At 46.5% G+C, this 21589-nt stretch overlaps 9 protein-coding genes across 34 annotated transcripts in view; 4 read left to right on the plus strand and 5 right to left on the minus strand.

Moving 5' to 3' along the window:
• The window catches only part of LOC118514290, a 163555-nt gene extending 155323 nt beyond the window's left edge, over positions 1–8232 (minus strand). For all 8 annotated transcript variants that reach the window (XM_036061046.1, XM_036061043.1, XM_036061044.1 and 5 more), the window contains exons 1-2: positions 8103–8232; positions 7699–8029 (exon numbers count right to left, since the gene is read on the minus strand). In XM_036061046.1, the coding sequence (XP_035916939.1) occupies positions 7699–8029; positions 8103–8219 (448 nt within the window). In that variant the 5' untranslated portion in view covers positions 8220–8232. The remainder of the gene's footprint in view (positions 1–7698; positions 8030–8102) is intronic.
• Positions 2–6636, plus strand: LOC118514293 (shematrin-like protein 1). 4 transcript variants are annotated; one of them, XM_036061060.1, is made up of 5 exons: positions 2–209; positions 283–508; positions 596–682; positions 3369–3542; positions 6229–6636. In XM_036061060.1, the coding sequence occupies exons 1-5, from the start codon at positions 90–92 to the stop codon at positions 6570–6572; spliced, it is 951 nt and encodes a 316-aa protein (XP_035916953.1). In that variant the 5' UTR covers positions 2–89; the 3' UTR covers positions 6573–6636. The 4 variants fall into 4 exon arrangements, with proteins under 4 accessions (XP_035916953.1, XP_035916951.1, XP_035916952.1 ...); XM_036061059.1 differs by having other exon boundaries at positions 4–209; positions 283–682; positions 3369–3406; positions 3494–3542; XM_036061058.1 differs by having other exon boundaries at positions 3–209; positions 283–682.
• LOC118514311 (adult cuticle protein 1-like) lies at positions 1248–2033 on the minus strand. Its single transcript, XM_036061095.1, has 2 exons — positions 1884–2033; positions 1248–1806 (listed from the first exon to the last, which is right to left on the minus strand). The coding sequence occupies exons 1-2, from the start codon at positions 1887–1889 to the stop codon at positions 1315–1317; spliced, it is 498 nt and encodes a 165-aa protein (XP_035916988.1). The 5' UTR covers positions 1890–2033; the 3' UTR covers positions 1248–1314.
• On the minus strand, positions 2129–2938 carry LOC118514299. Of its 2 annotated transcripts, XM_036061077.1 has the most exons (3): positions 2801–2938; positions 2486–2731; positions 2129–2449 (listed from the first exon to the last, which is right to left on the minus strand). In XM_036061077.1, the coding sequence occupies exons 1-3, from the start codon at positions 2921–2923 to the stop codon at positions 2198–2200; spliced, it is 621 nt and encodes a 206-aa protein (XP_035916970.1). In that variant the 5' UTR covers positions 2924–2938; the 3' UTR covers positions 2129–2197. The 2 variants fall into 2 exon arrangements, with proteins under 2 accessions (XP_035916970.1, XP_035916969.1); XM_036061076.1 differs by having other exon boundaries at positions 2129–2731.
• LOC118514309 (adult cuticle protein 1-like) lies at positions 4108–4893 on the minus strand. The gene is made up of 2 exons (XM_036061093.1): positions 4744–4893; positions 4108–4666 (listed from the first exon to the last, which is right to left on the minus strand). Exons 1-2 carry the CDS (start codon positions 4747–4749, stop codon positions 4175–4177), a joined length of 498 nt encoding a protein of 165 aa, XP_035916986.1. The 5' UTR covers positions 4750–4893; the 3' UTR covers positions 4108–4174.
• LOC118514298 lies at positions 4989–5798 on the minus strand. 2 transcript variants are annotated; one of them, XM_036061075.1, is made up of 3 exons: positions 5661–5798; positions 5346–5591; positions 4989–5309 (listed from the first exon to the last, which is right to left on the minus strand). In XM_036061075.1, exons 1-3 carry the CDS (start codon positions 5781–5783, stop codon positions 5058–5060), a joined length of 621 nt encoding a protein of 206 aa, XP_035916968.1. In that variant the 5' UTR covers positions 5784–5798; the 3' UTR covers positions 4989–5057. The 2 variants fall into 2 exon arrangements, with proteins under 2 accessions (XP_035916968.1, XP_035916967.1); XM_036061074.1 differs by having other exon boundaries at positions 4989–5591.
• LOC118514300 lies at positions 8231–9087 on the plus strand. Of its 2 annotated transcripts, XM_036061079.1 has the most exons (3): positions 8231–8368; positions 8438–8719; positions 8783–9087. In XM_036061079.1, exons 1-3 carry the CDS (start codon positions 8246–8248, stop codon positions 8969–8971), a joined length of 594 nt encoding a protein of 197 aa, XP_035916972.1. In that variant the 5' UTR covers positions 8231–8245; the 3' UTR covers positions 8972–9087. The 2 variants fall into 2 exon arrangements, with proteins under 2 accessions (XP_035916972.1, XP_035916971.1); XM_036061078.1 differs by having other exon boundaries at positions 8438–9087.
• Positions 9088–9659: 572 nt separating this feature from the next.
• LOC118513473 (ribonuclease P protein subunit p30) lies at positions 9660–11014 on the plus strand. Its single transcript, XM_036059266.1, has 4 exons — positions 9660–9820; positions 9886–9995; positions 10182–10600; positions 10678–11014. Exons 1-4 carry the CDS (start codon positions 9733–9735, stop codon positions 10979–10981), a joined length of 921 nt encoding a protein of 306 aa, XP_035915159.1. The 5' UTR covers positions 9660–9732; the 3' UTR covers positions 10982–11014.
• A 113-nt stretch (positions 11015–11127) lies between these two features.
• The window catches only part of LOC118513467, a 63066-nt gene continuing 52604 nt past the window's right edge, over positions 11128–21589 (plus strand). For 3 of the 13 annotated variants that reach the window (XM_036059243.1, XM_036059253.1, XM_036059254.1), the window contains exon 1: positions 11129–11343. The gene's annotated coding sequence lies outside the window, so the exon portion shown is untranslated. Of the gene's footprint in view, positions 11344–11755; positions 11893–12023; positions 12228–15847; positions 15959–20357; positions 20547–21589 lie in introns of those variants that run through there. The other 10 variants (XM_036059244.1, XM_036059245.1, XM_036059255.1 and 7 more) reach the window with 8 other exon arrangements.

Genomic DNA, 21589 nt, shown 5'->3' on the forward strand with positions numbered 1-21589 from the left:
GTCGATGGTCTCATCTTTTATAGCGCCACCTACCGGAAGAGTAAATCGAAAGGAAAACTCCATCGTCAAGGCCGGTTTTCGGGTGGAAAATGTGTCGCTTTGGGTTTGTTATAAAAGCGGACGATATTTGGGTCAAACGATCACAGTTCACTTGCAACGTTTTCGCGATCAAATCCAATCAATCGGAGCACTCAACTGTAAACATGAAGGTGAGTTTTGTGGTAGCATTTGTCGTATTTATTGATACTGATAGCAAGGGAATCGATTTGTTTCAATGTCCAGGGATTCATCGCGATCGCTGTCCTGGCTCTGGCCGCTGTCTCCAACGGATCATACCTGCCAGCTGTGCAGTCGGTCTTTCCGTACTCCTACAGCTCTGGACTCTATGGCCTGAACGGCTATGACGGTCTGGGCCATTATTCGGGACTTGCTGGACTGGGATACTCCTCGGTGCTGGATCATGGACTGTCCTACCCGTACTCTGTCTACAACAACGGTCTGTATGGAGGATACTACGGCGCCAAGGTCGCTCCGACTGTGGTCCAGGCCAACCTCCACACTCTGAAGACAGTCAGCCCTCTGGGTGTGTATGGAGGATACTACGGTGCCAAGGTCGCTCCGACTGTCGTCCAGGCCAACGTCAACACCCTGAAGACGGTCAGCCCTCTGGGTCTGTATGGAGGATACGGTGTGGAGCACGGATACGGTCTGGGTCACGGATATGGCTACGGATACAACAACTACCTCCCAGTCCAGGCTCATGCTGCAAAGTACGTTGCTGCCAATCCGGGAGCCGTCCATGTGGCCCCTCTCCCAGGACATCTAGTCAACCAGAAGTCGATTGTGGCTTAAATGAATGTGATAATGATCAATTGGACAATTATGTGTAAATAAACAAAGAGTTTTATCTAAATAATTGCTCCGATTAATTTTATAAGAGCATTAACTTCTTACGGATTCTGATAATCTTGAAAAGATTCAAAAATTTCAAGAGATTCTCTCTCTCTCTCTTTTTGGCCTAGGGACAGATCTCATAGTTCATGTCTGTCAGTTCTAGCCTCCTTTATTCGATGATAGCACATAGTTGGATGGTCAGTCTTCAGTACAGAAGAACCGTCAAGATGCGATTTGAACTCCGGATCTGTCGTGTGAACACCGCTTCAGAAAGAGCTATGGTCTGTTGGTACCTAGCACATGAATTTTGGCCAACTGCTTGGTGCGGAAAACAAAGCCCCATAAACGAATCATTTTGTACATTTGTTCAGGATCATTCAATCCATGTCACAGGGCTTTTATTATGACAATAAATTAGGTTTACAGAGTTCCGGGTGCTGGCTCAACGTTCAGCGACTGCTGGTTGACGGCGTGTCCGGCCAGAGGAGCCTCATGGATAGCACCACGGTTGGCGGCCACATAGCGAGCTTCCTTCTGGACCTGAGCGTAGACGGTCGGGACAGCCTGGACGGCCTGGACGTAGTTTCCTTGATCGTAAGCGTAGGCAGTCGGGGCAGCATAGGCAACAGGGGCAGCCTGGAAAACGGTGCGTTGGGCGGCGTACGAGATGGGAGAAGCATAGGTAGCAACCGGGGCAGCATAGGTGGCAACTGGGGCAGCATAGGCAGCGACCGGAGCGACACTGGCGTGGCTGGCGTAGGTAACGGCCGGGGCAGCGTAAGCGGTGACGTACTTCGGAGCCACGTTCTGCTGGACGACGGTCGTCTCGGGAGCGGAGTAGACCACCGACACCGGAGCAATACCGGCCTCAGCGACGACGGCCAGAGCCACCATGACTACAGCTGCGATGCACTGCGGATGGACAGGAAGAAATGATCGGTTATTCAGGGATGAATCGCTCCCGAAGGCTTGAGAAGTCCTTCAATTACCTTCATGATTGCTGGTTGGAGGTTTGGGATTGATGCTGGTATGCGATCGAGTCGAAGATCGTTCTAGTTCTGATTGATACGAGAGCAGAGATGTCTTTTTATACCAACAGAAGCAGTGGACGATCGCGAATCTAATCCCAAGTGAATGGCCAAACTAGCTCCACAAAAAATGCAACACAAAAAACGAACGCACTTCTCCAAAATGCACGACGAACGATCGAACAAAGAGAACGAGGAAACATGGCTTGGGTTAACAGTCATACGTCATGGATCGGAGCCGGAGCCGGTTTATTAAAACAATATTATTTACACATTTACAACACATATTTGGCAACTGGAGCGGCCGACAGGTACTTGTTGTATCCCAGCCCGTAGCCGCCATAGTTATACAGGCCATTATCGACGACTGGGGACACCAGCTTGTTGTATCCGAGACCGTAACCGCTGGCAAGGACCGGAGACACCAGCTTGTTGTATCCTAGGCCATAGCTGTTATCAACGACCTTGGTGGCGACGACCGGGGCGACCAGCTTGTTGTATCCCAGTCCGTAGCTGTTATCAACGACCTTGGTGTATCCCAGTCCGTAGCTGTTATCAACGACCTTGGTGGCCAGCACCGGAGCAACCGACGGGTATTCGACCACCTTCTTCAAGGCCGGATAGGAACTGTAGTACGATGGGTAGGAGTACTTGTCCACAGCTGCTGGCAGACCGTACGACGAGCCGACGACCACCTTCGAGAGAGGAAGTCCATAACCGTAGCTCTGGTAGGAAAGATCGTCAGCGTATGGCAGGTACGAGGCCTCGGACGCAGCGACGAACGCCACAGCCATGATTACAATGAAGAACTGGAAAACATGAGATGTTCGTTAGAAAAGTGACGATCAAGTATACTTGAATTTTTCCCAGAAGCACACCTTCATTTTGAATGATGTTGTTGTTGGTAGAAGTGCTGTGCGAATACTGATGTCAATATCGTCGATGGTCTCATCTTTTATAGCGCCACCTACCGGAAGAGTAAATCGAAAGGAAAACTCCATCGTCAAGGCCGGTTTTCGGGTGGAAAATGTGTCGCTTTGGGTTTGTTATAAAAGCAAACGGTGGTTGGGTCAAACGATCACAGTTCACTTGCAACGTTTTCGCGATCAAATCCAATCAATCGGAGCACTCAACTGTAAACATGAAGGTGAGTTTTGTGGTAGCATTTGTCGTATTTATTGATACTGATAGCAAGGGAATCGATTTGTTTCAATGTCCAGGGATTCATCGCGATCGCTGTTCTGGCCCTAGCCGCTGTCTCCAACGGATCATACCTGCCAGCTGTGCAGTCGGTCCTTCCGTACTCCTACAGCTCTGGACTCTATGGCCTGAACGGCTATGACGGTCTGGGCCATTACTCTGGACTCGCTGGACTGGGATACTCCTCGGTGCTGGATCATGGACTGTCCTACCCGTACTCTGTCTACAACAACGGTCTGTATGGAGGATACTACGGCGCCAAGGTCGCTCCGACTGTGGTCCAGGCCAACCTCCACACTCTGAAGACAGTCAGCCCTCTGGGTGTGTATGGAGGATACTACGGTGCCAAGGTCGCTCCGACTGTCGTCCAGGCCAACGTCAACACCCTGAAGACGGTCAGCCCTCTGGGTCTGTATGGAGGATACGGTGTGGAGCACGGATACGGTCTGGGTCACGGATATGGCTACGGATACAACAACTACCTCCCAGTCCAGGCTCATGCTGCAAAGTACGTTGCTGCCAATCCGGGAGCCGTCCATGTGGCCCCTCTCCCAGGACATCTAGTCAACCAGAAGTCGATTGTGGCTTAAATGAATGTGATAATGATCAATTGGACAATTATGTGTAAATAAACAAAGAGTTTTATCTAAATAATTGCTCCGATTAATTTTATAAGAGCATTAACTTCTTACGGATTCTGATAATCTTGAAAAGATTCAAAAATTTCAAGAGATTCTCTCTCTCTCTCTTTTTGGCCTAGGGACAGATCTCATAGTTCATGTCTGTCAGTTCTAGCCTCCTTTATTCGATGATAGCACATAGTTGGATGGTCAGTCTTCAGTACAGAAGAACCGTCAAGATGCGATTTGAACTCCGGATCTGTCGTGTGAACACCGCTTCAGAAAGAGCTATGGTCTGTTGGTACCTAGCACATGAATTTTGGCCAACTGCTTGGTGCGGAAAACAAAGCCCCATAAACGAATCATTTTGTACATTTGTTCAGGATCATTCAATCCATGTCACAGGGCTTTTATTATGACAATAAATTAGGTTTACAGAGTTCCGGGTGCTGGCTCAACGTTCAGCGACTGCTGGTTGACGGCGTGTCCGGCCAGAGGAGCCTCATGGATAGCACCACGGTTGGCGGCCACATAGCGAGCTTCCTTCTGGACCTGAGCGTAGACGGTCGGGACAGCCTGGACGGCCTGGACGTAGTTTCCTTGATCGTAAGCGTAGGCAGTCGGGGCAGCATAGGCAACAGGGGCAGCCTGGAAAACGGTGCGTTGGGCGGCGTACGAGATGGGAGAAGCATAGGTAGCAACCGGGGCAGCATAGGTGGCAACTGGGGCAGCATAGGCAGCGACCGGAGCGACACTGGCGTGGCTGGCGTAGGTAACGGCCGGGGCAGCGTAAGCGGTGACGTACTTCGGAGCCACGTTCTGCTGGACGACGGTCGTCTCGGGAGCGGAGTAGACCACCGACACCGGAGCAATACCGGCCTCAGCGACGACGGCCAGAGCCACCATGACTACAGCTGCGATGCACTGCGGATGGACAGGAAGAAATGATCGGTTATTCAGGGATGAATCGCTCCCGAAGGCTTGAGAAGTCCTTCAATTACCTTCATGATTGCTGGTTGGAGGTTTGGGATTGATGCTGGTATGCGATCGAGTCGAAGATCGTTCTAGTTCTGATTGATACGAGAGCAGAGATGTCTTTTTATACCAACAGAAGCAGTGGACGATCGCGAATCTAATCCCAAGTGAATGGCCAAACTAGCTCCACAAAAAATGCAACACAAAAAACGAACGCACTTCTCCAAAATGCACGACGAACGATCGAACAAAGAGAACGAGGAAACATGGCTTGGGTTAACAGTCATACGTCATGGATCGGAGCCGGAGCCGGTTTATTAAAACAATATTATTTACACATTTACAACACATATTTGGCAACTGGAGCGGCCGACAGGTACTTGTTGTATCCCAGCCCGTAGCCGCCATAGTTATACAGGCCATTATCGACGACTGGGGACACCAGCTTGTTGTATCCGAGACCGTAACCGCTGGCAAGGACCGGAGACACCAGCTTGTTGTATCCTAGGCCATAGCTGTTATCAACGACCTTGGTGGCGACGACCGGGGCGACCAGCTTGTTGTATCCCAGTCCGTAGCTGTTATCAACGACCTTGGTGTATCCCAGTCCGTAGCTGTTATCAACGACCTTGGTGGCCAGCACCGGAGCAACCGACGGGTATTCGACCACCTTCTTCAAGGCCGGATAGGAACTGTAGTACGATGGGTAGGAGTACTTGTCCACAGCTGCTGGCAGACCGTACGACGAGCCGACGACCACCTTCGAGAGAGGAAGTCCATAACCGTAGCTCTGGTAGGAAAGATCGTCAGCGTATGGCAGGTACGAGGCCTCGGACGCAGCGACGAACGCCACAGCCATGATTACAATGAAGAACTGGAAAACATGAGATGTTCGTTAGAAAAGTGACGATCAAGTATACTTGAATTTTTCCCAGAAGCACACCTTCATTTTGAATGATGTTGTTGTTGGTAGAAGTGCTGTGCGAATACTGATGTCAATATCGTCGATGGTCTCATCTTTTATAGCGCCACCTACCGGAAGAGTAAATCGAAAGGAAAACTCCATCGTCAAGGCCGGTTTTCGGGTGGAAAATGTGTCGCTTTGGGTTTGTTATAAAAGCAAACGGTGGTTGGGTCAAACGATCACAGTTCACTTGCAACGTTTTCGCGATCAAATCCAATCAATCGGAGCACTCAACTGTAAACATGAAGGTGAGTTTTGTGGTAGCATTTGTCGTATTTATTGATACTGATAGCAAGGGAATCGATTTGTTTCAATGTCCAGGGATTCATCGCGATCGCTGTTCTGGCCCTAGCCGCTGTCTCCAACGGATCATACCTGCCAGCTGTGCAGTCGGTCCTTCCGTACTCCTACAGCTCTGGACTCTATGGCCTGAACGGCTATGACGGTCTGGGCCATTACTCTGGACTCGCTGGACTGGGATACTCCTCGGTGCTGGATCATGGACTGTCCTACCCGTACTCTGTCTACAACAACGGTCTGTATGGAGGATACTACGGCGCCAAGGTCGCTCCGACTGTGGTCCAGCCCAACCTCCACACTCTGAAGACAGTCAGCCCTCTGGGTGTGTATGGAGGATACTACGGTGCCAAGGTCGCTCCGACTGTCGTCCAGGCCAACGTCAACACCCTGAAGACGGTCAGCCCTCTGGGTCTGTATGGAGGATACGGTGTGGAGCACGGATACGGTCTGGGTCACGGATATGGCTACGGATACAACAACTACCTCCCAGTCCAGGCTCATGCTGCGAAGTACATTGCTGCCAATCCGGGAGCCGTCCATGTGGCCCCTCTCCCAGGACATCTAGTCAACCAGAAGTCGATTGTGGCGTAAATGAATGTGATAATGATCAATTGGACAGGCGTGTGTAAATAAACCAAGGTTTTTCCTGAAAGTATTTGTGGTGTAAATGAATGTAACTTCCTTATTATTAACGATTTTTTTTAAATAATAGTGGTCAATATGAATTTAAATTATTGAATTGGGAATAAATTACTGATTCCTTCATTATGTTTGAATAGGACGGAAGCTTAGGAGAGCCGATTTTAAATATTATTTTGAATAAAGCTCAAAAATATTACAGCAAAATTTTAAAACTTGTAGCTGAAACGGTCAAACCAACTAAAATTCTATCTATCCTGCAAGTAAGGAATTCAAATTACACGTTTGTACTTGAAACGTGAACGATGTAATGAAGGCCGAATAAGTTAAAACGGTGATCCGATGGTAGATGGTCCTTGATAACGCGAGACATAAACAATACAGCAAATAACTTTATTTGTACAATCCGCTACCTTACGCACGCTCCGTATTGGCTCTATTTTTAATTGCATACTTATCTCAACGCAATCTTCAACCGACTGTCCTGCACTGACCCGATGCAACGGTCAGCGCCCTCGATCACTCACGCCCTCCTGCTTACACATACACATAATACTATGGCCACTGACTGGCATAGTAGAGTGACTGTAAGGCAGGTTGGACAGTAACAATTACTCAGCAGGATGCGATATCAAATCCCATCCTAGCCATTCCTCCGTAGCAAAGATAAACTGTCCAGCTTCCTCTTCGTTGACACTACAACCACAAAAGATCTCGACCTACCATTTCTGACGTTCTGTGACTTGGTTTTACCCGTAGCGTACGGAAGCCTGGCTGGGATTGTCACCGCGGTCCTGCCATGTGAAGCATGTGGTGGAAAATTGAAAACATCTTAAACTGAGTTTCTATTACGATTTAATGATTTTGCATTTATTTAAAACTTCAATGTGTACAGAATGGTGATCTACTTATGCCACAATCGACTTCTGGTTGACTAGATGTCCTGGGAGAGGGGCCACATGGACGGCTCCCGGGTTGGCAGCAACGTACTTCGCAGCATGAGCCTGGACTGGAAGGTAGTTGTTGTATCCGTAGCCATATCCATGACCCAGACCGTATCCGTGCTCCACACCATATCCTCCATACAGACCCAGAGGGCTGACCGTCTTCAGAGTGTTGACGTTGGCCTGGACCACAGTCGGAGCGACCTTGGCGCCGTAGTATCCTCCATACAGACCGTTGTTGTAGACAGAGTACGGGAGAGCGGCCGAGTACGGGTAGGACAGTCCATGATCCAGCACCGAGGGGTATCCCAGTCCAGCTAGTCCAGAGTAATGGCCCAGTCCATCATAGCCGTTCAGACCATAGAGTCCTGAGCTGTAGGAGTACGGAAGGACCGACTGCACAGCTGGCAGGTATGATCCGTTGGAGACAGCGGCCAGAGCCAGGACAGCGATCGCGATGAATCCCTGGACATTGAAACAAATCGATTCCCTTGCTATCAGTATCAATAAATACCACCAATGCTACCACAAAACTCACCTTCATGTTTACAGTTGAGTGCTCCGATTGATTGGATTTGATCGCGAAAACGTTGCAAGTGAACTGTGATCGTTTGACCCAAATATCGTGTTTTATAACAAACCCAAAGCGACACATTTTCCACCCGAAAACCGACCTTGACGATGGAGTTTTCCTTTCGATTTACTCTTCCGGTAGGTGGCGCTATAAAAGATGAGACCATCGACGATATTGGCATCAGTATTCGCACAGCACTTCTATCAACAACAACATCAATCAAAATGAAGGTGAGCTTCTTGTGACAATTCAAGTCTACTTGATAATAACTCTTCTAACGATCGTCTCGTGTTTTCCAGTTCTTCATTGCAATCATGGCTGTGGCGTTCGTCGCTGCGTCTGAGGCCTCGTACCTGCCATACGCTGACGATCTGTCCTACCAGAGCTACGGTTATAGACTTCCTCTCTCGAAGGTGGTCGTCGGCTCGTCGTACGGTCTGCCAGCAGCTGTGGACAAGTACTCCTACCCATCGTACTACAGTTCCTATCCGGCCGTGAAGAAGGTGGTCGAATATCCGTCGGTTGCTCCGGTGCTGGCCACCAAGGTCGTTGATAACAGCTACGGACTGGGATACACCAAGGTCGTTGATAACAGCTACGGACTGGGATACAACAAGCTGGTGTCCCAGGTCGTCGCCACCAAGGTCGTTGATAACAGCTATGGCCTAGGATACAACAAACTGGTGTCTCCGGTCCTTGCCAGCGGTTACGGTCTCGGATACAACAAGCTGGTGTCCCCAGTCGTCGATAATGGCCTGTATAACTATGGCGGCTACGGACTGGGATACAACAAGTACCTATCGGCCGCTCCAGTTGCCAAATATGTTCTTTAAGAACTGCGCACCAGTCGATCCGATCCGATCTCAACCATAGGCAAAGAAGCTTATTGTACGCCATGACACGCAAATGTTATTTTAAATATATGGCACAGCAAAACATTATTCACGTGGAAGGTCCGTTTCTGATTTGCTCTATTAAATGAATTATCAATTCAATTGCCAGAGGTTTGAATATAGTCGGTAAAGTAACATAATCTCAGAGCCATAATCGAGGCACATTACCTTTAACTTTGCAAACGACATAAAGGGTATGGGAATGTTGCGATGTCCAGTAGATGGTCTTTATCGGTAAATCATCTTCAGAAATGTGCTTAACAAGATCTTCTATTGTGGTGATTGTTGGAGGGGGAATAAAGGAAGTCGTGTAGTAATGAAATAAAGTGTGATTTTACTGATGAGGTCGTCCAATCAAACATTCATCCAACCTCATAGTCCTATGCGACTGTGCCTAGTGACTCCAGCCAAAGCGAGTACTTTGCTGGGCTGTCTAATAAATATGGCTCTCGATCCATCCACTAATTTCTCTTAGACACAGCATCCTTAAAGAATTAAAAGAATGTCATTATCATTATACAGAAAAAAACAAATGTAAACGGCTACAATTTAAATTTTATAGCAACTACTCGAATATTAAATCGAGCACAGCCAGAACGTCACTAGGATGACATTCGAGCAGGTCGCTGTCCACGTGCGTCCCGCAATGTTTATGTTTTTACACAGCAAAGTACGGGCGGTAAAGGCCGATTTCTCGCACGATGAACCATATTACCGGCTTTACGGATTTGTGCATTCCACAAGCTAATCGAGCTCAGCTAGAAGCAATCATACGCGAAGCGATCGAATGTAAGTTTTGAGTAAATATCTCCATTGCCTTCTTATCATTACCTTTGCTCTGTACTTGTTTACAGTAGGATTCCACAATATTGCCATCGAGCAGGAGCTGGACTTAACGAACAGTGGACCCTCTGCGAACAAAGACGATGTGGTACCGACACCTTACTGTCTGCAAGATTTAAAGGTAAGTGAGGGCTGCCCGACGGCCGAGGTGGTAGCGGTGCCGGAACCAGACTATCTAGCTTGGGGTAGAATTAAGTGAAAAAAAATATCATAAATGGCCGGCGTCTCCGTCTCGAGATTGTAGGGCAAAAAAAATGAAATTCTATATGTTTTCCACTGATAACTAATGTGTGTGTTCTATTCTCAGGCTGCTTTCCAAGGACAGATTCGGCTGTTCAACCGGTTAACCATTATCTTCGGCGATGCACTCGCTTCATTGGTGTTAAATCGATCGTCTAACATACGAAGCTACGACCTGATAGCAGCTCTACCGACAAGCGAGAGCGGCATGACATACGCTTGTCAAACGATGCATTGCAATATCATAACGTACAGGAGCAACACAATTCGTTTGCGACCAAATCGCAAATTTTACTATCTGGCCGTGGATCGTAACATTGCGTTCGAGCTAAAGTATGCACCGGCGATCCTTAGCCCTGTCGAACGGAAAGATACGATTAACTGTGCTCATCGATACCATTCGTTTGGAAAGTCGAAAAATGTAGTGATCTCCAGCTCGGCAAAAAACCCGTTCGAGCTCAGGAGTCCTTACGACATAGCGAACCTGTAAGCCGGTGCTGTTCTGTTCTGTTTAAAAGCGGAAAATTGACTTAAAAATTTTCCACCGTTTATTTCATTTGCAGCGGGCTTATCTTTGGACTGAGCGAGGAACAATCGAAAGAAGCAATCCGAGGTGTCCCCAACCGTATACTACTTGCCGCTGAAGGTCGGCGATTTGGCAAGGCTGGTGTGGTAATCACTCGTCGCCCAAAGCTCACTGAGGACAGTGACGATTACTCTGATTCGGAGCTGGAAGAAGATGTCAGTGGTAGTGATGAAAGCGAAGATGTCGGATCGATTGTGCAGGCCCTTGATGGCAAGGACGCAGAGGAGCAAGATGTAGAGCAACTAAAACCCCCGAAAAAAAAGGCCAAACATGAGGTTTAATGCTGAATACATAAAATTTTCCCCCCGAATGCATTTACCGACTTATTTAATTTGTTCCACGATGTGTATACTGGGGTGTTCGATACTTGATTCGATTAACCGGTGTTGTAGTGTGCGTGCGCTCTCTTCGCAAGCAGCGCACAGCGAATGATCGGGCAGGCAGTTTTCGCGACGCACACATCATCATCATTCTTCACTAGTCGTCGGTTCACGCTCCGGATGAGGTGAACGCTCATGTCGGTAGCAGGGCAGGTTTTTCTGCACGATTTTTCTCATCGGTGTGTTTGGAAAAGCGGCTTAATTTCCTCCTTTTCGTGCGTGGCGAACAAACAATTGAACAGCCGCCTCCTAACCTATCGAGGGTGAGTTTGTGTCCTGCGGGGTTTTGTGGAAAAGAATGTGAAAATGTCTCGCAGCATAGCTGCGGCAGGGTTTGTGCGTGCGCGTGTGTGTGTGTTGGAGAAGAAAGCAAAGAATCTCTTCTTTCACTTGAAGGCGGTGTTGTGTATTTTGGTGTACAATTGCTGGATAAGCGGTGATAATGCACAGTTTTCCCTCTTTGTGGAGGATGGTGTTAAAATCAAAAGGTGTAATTTCCAATGCAAAAGCGATTCATTTGTATGAACTTGTCAAATTTGTGACGAAGAAAAAGAATAGTAAGAGTCGTTTCACACACGTACATGCACACAAGACGCATCTCTCTCGCTCGTTCTCGTGTCGTAGCTGCGCGTGTTGGACGCAGTGAGAAGGAGAGACTTACACGCACACAATCACACACCAGGAAGAAGCAAGCGGCGAGCCACACGCAGCACAGCAGCGCCACACAGCGTGAGAAGCGCAGCGGCCAGCGAGAGGGTCGCAGATAAAAATCGTATCGATGAGAAGAAACAAAATGGAGGTGTTTTTTAATGGTGAGGACGGTCGCCGTCGCATTTTGTTTTTGCACAGTACGTGCGTGCGTGAGCTAGGAAAATTTTGGAACCGGCATGTGTGGTGTAGCAATTAGAGTAGGCTGTGGTGCGGAGTGGATGTGATCACATCAACACACACACACATTACGTGCAGTTTTATCGTGAAAAGTGGTTCCGTCGGTTTGTTCCGTCTCGCTTCTACCGGCGTGCGGTCATCGGACCCACACAATAGTGCCGTGCATTCCGTGTGTGGTAAAACGAAAATGTGATTTTTCCATGACAGACGAAGGAAAATACAGGGTGGTGCGATGTGAAAAGTGATCGATTTTCGGGCGGTGAGATATTTCGTTGAGGCCTCTTCGGCGTGAATGGTTGGTTACGGGATTTTTTTTTACGGTGTCTAGCAGCAGGCTGCACACGCTAACGCCATCTATGTTGGTGGCTGTGCCTCTCGTTCGTCGTGCTTCTTCTACGTACGCCGGAAAAGTGTGTGTGAAAAAATAGCCCTAGTGCTTTGGCAATTGTTCTTGTAAAACGGATACATTTATTTAAAAAAAAAAGATTCCCAGAAGCTTCCCTGTGGATCGAAAAGAAGCAAACAGAGGTGTGCGTGTGTGTACTGTTGTGAGTGAGTGAGTGTGAATATGTGAGAAGCTGGAAGACAAAAACGTAATTCTTTCTCGTCCTCATCTTTGTCGCGTGGTTGCTGTCGTCCCATATCATCATCTCCTTGAACTCGTTGTGATTTTGATTTTCAATTTTCCTCAAACTAAATCCGTGCTGCCGTGTGCGACCTTTTCTAATTCTGCACCATTTCTTCATTCCTTGTTCACGGCTAAAAAATCATGTTGCCGCGTAGCAATCGGAGAAAAGCAGCTCTATCTATGATCGCGCATGTGTGTGTGGTGTTCGTGAATCCGGAAGCTTTTTGTGAAAGGAGTTCAAGAAAATTTTCAACCAATCGAATTATAAGCCGGTGATCTCCTATTTCTCGTTGATGCCATTTAATAGAAAATTTTAATTCGTTGAGAGCAAATATGAAATCAGAACACGTCGAAGCAGACATTGTAATGTCACCCAACATTTTTTCCAAACCGATCGTTTCCAACAACAACCAGCAAGATGTGTGTAAGCCATCAAAGATGGTGGATTTTCCGCATCGAATTCGAATGTGTGCGGAATATGAACCTTCCGCTTCAATTGCAATTAAGAGTGTGATGGTGGTGGTGGTGGTGGTGATGGTTGCGTTAATGCTCTAAAAAGGGTCGCCATCGTCCACTCCATCCATCCATCCTCTCCGCGCACCCACTTGCTTTCTTGTTGCACCCGCATCGCGCGAAAAATAAAAAAGAACCGGAAAGCGTTGTTGTGTGTGGTGAAAACACATACCCGAACTACCGAACCTCGTCTAGCAGCATTGGGGCTGTATTATAGGGTGCAAGGTTCGAAAAGAATCGAAGAGCAAAAGGCGGCCGAAAAGAAAGCATCATCATCGCACTGCAGAGTGTGTACGGAGCGCGCATAAAGAAGAAGCAAATCAAACCAACAACAAACATGCAGAAGAACTAAAAGGTGTGCTGGCAGACTGGCTCGCTGGCGGCTGGCTGTGCTGTGAGAGAAAAGGAGAGCATATAAATAAGCAAGCCGGATCGTGTGAGAAAGAAGAGCGACGCTCAGCAAAACTGAGAGGGAGCTATTAACGAGTTGTGTTGTTGTTCTTCGAACAGGTCGAATATTTTCGATCGACAAATGTCGTCGTTTCGAACAGCATTAAAATGAGCGAATGTCCTCATCTCAAACTGCTCGATTAATAGTCGCGTAAAGCTATTGCCGAATTGGAAAGTGCAGCGAGAAACCTTCGACATTTCCTCAACAGGCTTGCATATTTTTTAGAACATCAATATCTGATATCTTGGTCTGAGGCTCTCTTATGTACTAGAAGCTTGCCAAAGAAACGAAAAAGCACAACAAACCTTCTGGTTGGAACCGCAAACTAAGATGACGTTGGCATCAATAGCGGCTCTCCTAACAGACATTGATTTAGGCTGGTGTGATATACATATAAGTGATCGCACCTTTGAAGTCGTCCAATACTGAGCCTATATGGAATTAAAAGACGAACGCAGCTAGGGTTGTATGGAACATTTTATAATACAAGTACTCATGCCTCTGAGACAAAAACTCGGTCCAAAAATGCCGAAATTGTCTTAACCGTGGTGGAGAGAAAGATGCTTGTATGCAACTTGTAAAGTCGCACAGTCTTACGTTCATCTGGACAGATGAGTCGTTATTTGGGCCGGGTTGAGATGGAGCGTTTGCGTTGATGCATCCGCTAGAATCATTCGGGTGTTGTATTGGGAGGCCACTACGCTTTTCTAATACCTGCTTTGAAGAATTCTGCAGCAGGCCAAGCACATGAAGCAGATGGTACTGAAAGCCCTGAAGTCCTTGGTCTGATTTAATTTCTTTGGCTAATTCACGTCCAAGCTGAAAAGCAAGTTTTGCTTATGGAACAATTTTATGAAGATATTCAATTCGCATCATAGAATCCCCTTTTCATGTTCATGTAAAAAAAGTGGGATTTTGTACCACTTTTTGATATTTCTGTGCATTTCTTTCTCACCGCAAATTCAAAATAAACCCGACTTGGTAGTGTAGTTCCCGTCTCACTACTCATGCTAGCTAGTGAGAAGAAACGAGATTTTTCTTATCTGTCTCACGTGCGTTTGGCTCGTGCTCGAACTCACTTACCTCACTCGGGTGCACGCACACACGCGCATACTCTTGTTCTTTACCGGCGTATTGCCTATGGCGACGCGATGTGGTGAATAAGCGAATCAAAAGATATGGAAAAGATAGTGGAGTGGAAAATATCAGACGCTCTCTGTTCCGCTGCTCTGTGCAGAACAATCATTCTTTCTTTTGCTAAGTGTTCCAATCGGACTTGTATTTTAAACCATTGAGGACTTTAGAGAGCTTTAATGTGTAGAAATAGATTCCTCTGGAGGTAGTAGTCACTTCAACCGCGTTCCCACCTGCGTATATCGGCACGCTTCGGCTTGAGGAACGCATACCGGTTTTATCGTTTCCTTCTCTTGTGCTTTTTATTGTTCCTGTTTTGTTCGAATATGTAACAAAGAGAAGGAAGATATACTACGGGGCACGACTGGATGAAGTGCAAAGTGAAGCTAGTTAGGTTATAGTGTCGCTAATTTGCTACTTCATGTTTTTTTGTAAAGTTTTTTCTTAATGTCAGTTTTAGATGAAAATGAAGAAACTTTATTGCAAATTTAATGATTGTTTTGGTTCAAAAGAAGTTCAACCGTGTATAATACAAATGTATTAATGAAGAAAAGAAATATCAATGCCTCAACATTTAAACTCACACACACAGACACAAGCAGGGACCTCTCGATTGAAATAATGAAATTACTTCGATCTTCTGTCACAAAGTAATATAGTATTAAAAGGTAACACGCTACGATTACACGACGATGCTGATGATGATAGTGACGATGGTGACGATCGACATCGAGAATGGGAGAGAATGAATATACAAAACGGGAAAAATCAAGTGAGCGAGAGAGCAAGAGCGCGCCAAATCAATGATCAATTGTAATGCTGCGCCACAAACTCGAGTGAAGTTGAAGCATCGTAATCAAAAGGGTTCTGTGTGGTGATGTGATGGTCGGTGCGGAACACAAAAAAAAACCCAAAAGACGACGCCCCGACGACATCTCCATATTATTTGCGGAGCAACCAGCGTAAAGCAAAAGCTGAGAGTGACAAACTCGAATGACATGGTCACACAGGCAGGAAAGTGGTGGGGGTGGGTGATAGCCAGCCACCTCCTCCTCCTCGTACTTGATGATTTTGCATTTCGGTGTTTTTCGTCTTGTTCACGGCGGTGTGGTGATGGCCACGTCACAATGATTTTTTTAATGAAATGAATTAGTGAACGAAACGGGAACACGCACCAAGGGACTTAAGAAGTGCCGGAGGTTCGGCCTTTGTACCTATACCTGCTTCCTGCTGTTAAATGATTGGAGCAGCTGCTACTCTAAAGGTAAGTCCATTTGAATTAATAAGATGTACTAGTTTTAATATATTTATAGAATGTACAGTTGAACTTCGTGCGCTTCTTCCAGTTGGTGGTAGAAAAAGTTCTTCCTCTTTTTTGGTCTAACGACCTCTCAGTTCATGCCTGCCATTTCTGGCCTGTTAGACTTATTGATACCGTATAGTTGGATAGTCAGTCCTCACTATGGAGGAACGGATCAGATGTGATTTGAACCCCGGTTCTGCCATGTCAAGACAGGCGCCGCTGTTGTATCTAATAACCGGGCCACCGCTCGAATAAGTTAGAATCCGTAAAAAACATATTTATTTTGTCCAGTTTTTTTTGGCTTACTGTTAAAAGATTTCCGACTCGTTTAGAAACCCTGGCAATCGGACGTAATATTGCCCAACGATTTTTTTTCTATCTAAAATAATATCTGGAGTAACAGACGCACCTGCACGAACTGCTGGCAAATATCAATTTTAATGTGACAAATCCTAGAACTGTTTGGAACTAAGACCTCCAAAAGACCGTGTTAAAGACTTGTGTTTAAAACCAATCGTTAGTTGTGATAACAATTTAAACAGTGTATCTGGGATGGTAGTGATGTGTGATCTTGAATTCCGTAATGTTATAACTGCTCGCTCGCTTGTGGCTATATGGGTTGTATATTTAATGATCAATTATGTATGTTTCGGCAGGCACCCTATGCTCAATTTTAACTAGTCACAGTGTCTGTTTGGGGTATAGAGTTATGAAGATAACCTTTTTAAAAACCTATACTTGAATTTGATAATAAAATTTCGGCTACGGAGTCATTCACTTTGCTCTTAACTATTTTTGAAAATGGGTAATTTTAATCACAGTGTAATAACCGCATGCGATTGTATAGCAGAATTTGAGAGAAAATAAAAACCAAATGTCATGTATGTGACGTTTCCTTTACACTCTCTCCAAAAACAATATGGTTGACGCGTTTACTTTGCACGATTGAGAACCACTGCGTCGTCTCGCTAGCGCACAAACAAGCAAAGAGGGGGGGGGGGCATTCATTAATGGCCGATATGGTAAATTCGTTCGGTGTGCTTCGATTTCAAGCTTGTGCCGTGCTGCTGCAGTGTGATACGTCGATATGCTTTTTTGGTTGGTATGTGACTGTGGCTGTGTGTGCCGCTGTGCTGTTCGGTGTTCTCTCTCACCCTCATTATTCTTTTTTTGTTTGTTTCTGACCCGTTCTTTAGACACAAGCGTCATCCTTTCGCGCGCGGCCCCGTAGCTATAGCGCGTACTCGGTTTTATCTCCCGCTTACGCTCATGTTAATGCAACATCATCTGTCCACTGGATTCCGATTCCTATAGCGCTTGTATGTTGTATGTGCCCACATTTATGTCTCCAACGTTCTTCTCGCGCTCATATTCCGTTCACTTCTTCCTTTGGTCCGTTCGTTTGCTTTGTCCTCTTCGCCCCCCGATGTCTTCGTTTGTGTTCTGCTTCCTTCCTGTAGTGCTGTGCCTGCGGGCAGCATCAGGTCAAGCGCACTGCGTGGCTTTTTGTCTGGTTTCATTAGGGGGGATTGTCTTGTTGCGGGAGAGATGAGAAGAAGAACTCCGTAGAAAACTATCTTTTCTAGACGCTTCCTGTCGAGGGGGGGGGGCTTTAATTGGTTTGGCTCTCCGTTGTGTATTAGTTCTTGTCTTTTTTTTTTAGATTATGTAGATTTTGCATCTACTGTTTCCAACATTAACAAGAAGTTTGCGAACTATGAAAATATGTGACAAGCAAATGCTACCTGAATTAAGGGAACGGCATAATAAAAACGATGAACAGTGGTAGTTTACTTTTTTATTTGCCAAAACTCACGTACACCTCAGCCCAAACTCTCGCACAAACACACATGCATGCAAAGAAGAATGGTTAGCATAACCGCAAAGCATGCGCGCGTGCCATGTGATGAGCAGCAGCGGTTCGACCCGCACGCGAGTAAAGATCACACCTATACAGATGCACTTGTAAGAAGATGTACAGTACGCTCGAAGGGAAGGATGGATTTCCTGGCCCGCTTCAGGTACTGGAGCAAAAGCGGGGGGGGACAACAACACATTGGGTAAAAAAATAATTCTGACATTTAAAGGGTCGGACGTGTAGTCCTTATTGGAGGAGTTGACATAAGAGATCCTTTAGACCCTTAAAAATGTGTGACACTACGTGTGGCAATTGTGATATCATCTGAGAACTTCATTGAGCTGCTACAAGAGGCTAAGAGAACTTAGCCTAAAAATGTAAAGATCTTCCTCCTCTTTTTCTTCGCTTAAAGATCAGCTAGGTGTCTTGCTGTCTGTCTGATGGCTAACTACACTTACTGATACCACGTCCGCATAACAGTTTGATATCCGGTCTTGCCGTGTCCGAAGACTGGTTCTGATAACTGCCCTCGACCTAGGCCACTAAATGATCTTAATCCTACCGTACATTAGATGAATCTATAGCTAAGGACGTCTATTACTGATTGGTGTAACAAGCGAAGTCGTCGAGCAAGAATTAGAACCGCCAGAACTCGTCACGAAGTGGGTATCATTCGGTTACCAAGTATTCTCTGTAAAAGAAAACCTCAAGGCATCTGATTGCAGGTGATCACATTCTAGACATGTGTCCTTTGCAAGAACGATGCGAGAATGCAGTACTACCGCCAAACACGAAAAAGATGGCCGATCGAAACGGTCGAGAAGCGGCGGCATAAATTGCAAGGCCATCTGCCGCTGTGTAACGAAGACAGTTTACAACACCGCAAGCAGCCACAGCAAGAGGAAGAGGCGTGGTGTGGTGTCGTCTGCCTTACCGTCGTCACCGCGGGGTTTGTTTTTCTATTCACCTTTTCCCCGTCATGTTGGCTGCCATGAAGCTACCACCGCTCTCGTCGGAGGTGTATATTTCGATGGGTAGGTAGGCAAAACAGGAACTTAAATAATTGCTGCTGAAATATGGAGTTGTCCGGCCGGCTGCTGCTCAGAAGCTGTAAAGGTGGAGGGACGTTTTCCGGCATCGGAGCGACTGGACACAAGTGGTTGCCCGTGATAGAATCGATTGATCCTCGGGTTTTTATGCGGGATGGACGAGGTTTGTCTACTTCACACAAATTTTTTCCGTCACATTCGACATTTGCTTGCGCTTCGGAATCGTATCGTAGAGCGCAATCTGGCCCATCAGAACGCGAGAGAATGAATCTGTGCGACGGTGGCGACGGACTCTCTGCTGATCCTGTGCTCCGCGTTTTCCCGATGATGTTCGATGTTCAGCTGAAAGCACTTATTCCAATTCTCTAATTACGGTGCAGCCGCCCTACCTACTGATACAGCTCGCTGACGATTTGGCATGCGTATGGTGGTATGTGTGTGCTACCATCTTAAAGGAAAAGGCAAAAGTTTGCAGCAGCTTCTAAAAGACATCTTTTTGCCGTAAACGCGCGTTCGCTATGGGTTCGAAATTTGATCTGGGTGCCAAAAGATGTGGTTGGAACGGAATAAGGCTGAAGAAGTAGTAGTACACATTGGAGGAGCGGAAAATCTATGCTGAACATCATCATCATCATGTGTGTATACACAACACACACCGCCGGTCGGTAGTCAGTCAACAAGCAAAAAAAACTTTGCCGGTGACGACGGGTTGAATGGTCGGTACGTATGCCCGTGCGCATGTGTTCGTGTAGTACGGCAGCGCACACAACACAACGCGTCCGGTGTGTGGCTGTGTGCGTGGCAGAGTGCTTTTTTTTATCTTCCATCTCGCTTTCTCAACATCGTACGAAAGAGTGAAAGGTCGAGCTACCAACAACACGCACACGCTTACACCAGGCACACCAAAGCAGGCAGGCGACGCTTGCTGTACGCGTGTTCGGTGTTGTAAGTGTATGTATGTCGTGCCTTTTTGACGATTTGTTGTACCGGCTTCATATTGAAGATAACGGTATGTGGAGGATAGAGTTGTGTGTGCACCAACACAGGAAAGCTAGAACAACTTCGATGCAGAAATGTGTTTACTGTAAACAGTGGCTTCTTTCTTGAAAAGCTGTTAAGTTCGATAATTTTCTTTTCATTATGAAGGCACTGAATCCAACAACCCGGTACACTTAAACAAGCGGTCGGTTCAGATAAATTAAGCTGAAGCATAATGTTTTTGTGTAGTGTTGGTGTGTGCAATAAAATAGTTTAGCGCGTCACCACCATTGCACTCGAGTGTGTGTGTGCGCGCGCGTTGTATTCCAGCCCCCTTCCTTAGTAGTTGTGTGCGTGCAATGTCAGTTTTTTCATATGCATGAGAGAGTGAGAAAAGGAGAGAGAGAGAGAGCGAGAGAGCGAGAAAGAGAGGATTTTTGCTTGCCCGTCTCGCCGCACAGCAGCAGCGAAAAGGTTTTTAGTCCTTTGAAAACGGGTTTGACAGACGCACGCGAGAAAGAATCGCGGAAACGAAACGCATCGAAAATGAGCTTTTCTATCAATTCTGCATTACCATTGTGTAATAGCATAGCTGCTGACCCGTAAAAACATTCCCGTGCACTACTGAGTGAGTTGAGAGTGTGTAGTGTTTAATGCGTGTGCGGTTAGTTTCGGTTAGATTAGCAACCATTGATTTCGGATATCGTTTTATAGCTTGGGGGTGGTTCAACTTCTCGGGTGTGCAAGCAATTTAGAAGAGAGATGTACGGTTGTACCACCGTGTCACGGGCTGCTTTGTGAAACAATGGCATAACAAAAATCCGGGCTGGTAACGACACACGATAATGGCGTCGCAGTATAGTGGAAGAAGAAGCACCGTGTCGCTCCTGTTGTTTGCACGGTCACCGTCATTGAATTAGTGTGTGTTGGTTGGTTTGGGGGGGCAACTGAAATAGAGCACTGTTTAGCTCTATTTCAGTTGCAATGAGTTGGGTTGTTGGCTTCTGCTGGAGCTGAAAAGCAATTATATTCTTGCTCCATTTTACCCTCCAACTCCTCCCGCAAAGTGTGTTTCTTCTTCCTTCGCTTACGGTGGTTGCCACGGAATCTCGTGCACACTTAGCGCAAAGGTCGTTGATTTTGCAAAGAAGTAAAATAAGTGTTTTTCGTGTGTGTGTTTTTCTTTTTTTTTTCTTGTGTTGTGTCTTCCGTTCGTTGGGTGTCGGGCAGTGCAAACGGAATGAAAAATAGAAAATGTGTGTGAGGCTTGGTTGTCCCCTAGTGGGAGGTGTTTGTGTGTGTGCGTGTGGTTCGAAAATCAGTTTTATGTGGTGTAATTTATTACTTGTAGGGTGCAATCTTGTGCGGTAGAAACAATAAGCCTCATTGTCTCTGCTGCTTGTTTCTTCTCGCTATCGTATGCATTTCTTAATCAGTATGTGTGAAGCTAGTGTGTGTGTGTGTTTGTGTGCGTCCCCCCCGGTATAAAACCAATCGAAAATTGATTGCCCAAAATTAGTGAAAAGAAAATGCGGTTTACACACAGATCCACAGTGTGTGTGTGCTGCTCCTCTAATGTGCGATGATGGTTACACTGGGTGTATGTGCGTGAGAACACAGAATTACCTTGCAAAGTGCGCTTACGGAAACACGTTGGTAGTCGTGTAATCTCACCTTTCGCGAAAGCAGAAGGCTAAATTAGTTCAT

This window comes from Anopheles stephensi, chromosome 3 (assembly GCF_013141755.1).
Source record: "Anopheles stephensi strain Indian chromosome 3, UCI_ANSTEP_V1.0, whole genome shotgun sequence".
In the NCBI taxonomy this organism is placed as follows: domain Eukaryota; kingdom Metazoa; phylum Arthropoda; class Insecta; order Diptera; family Culicidae; genus Anopheles; species Anopheles stephensi.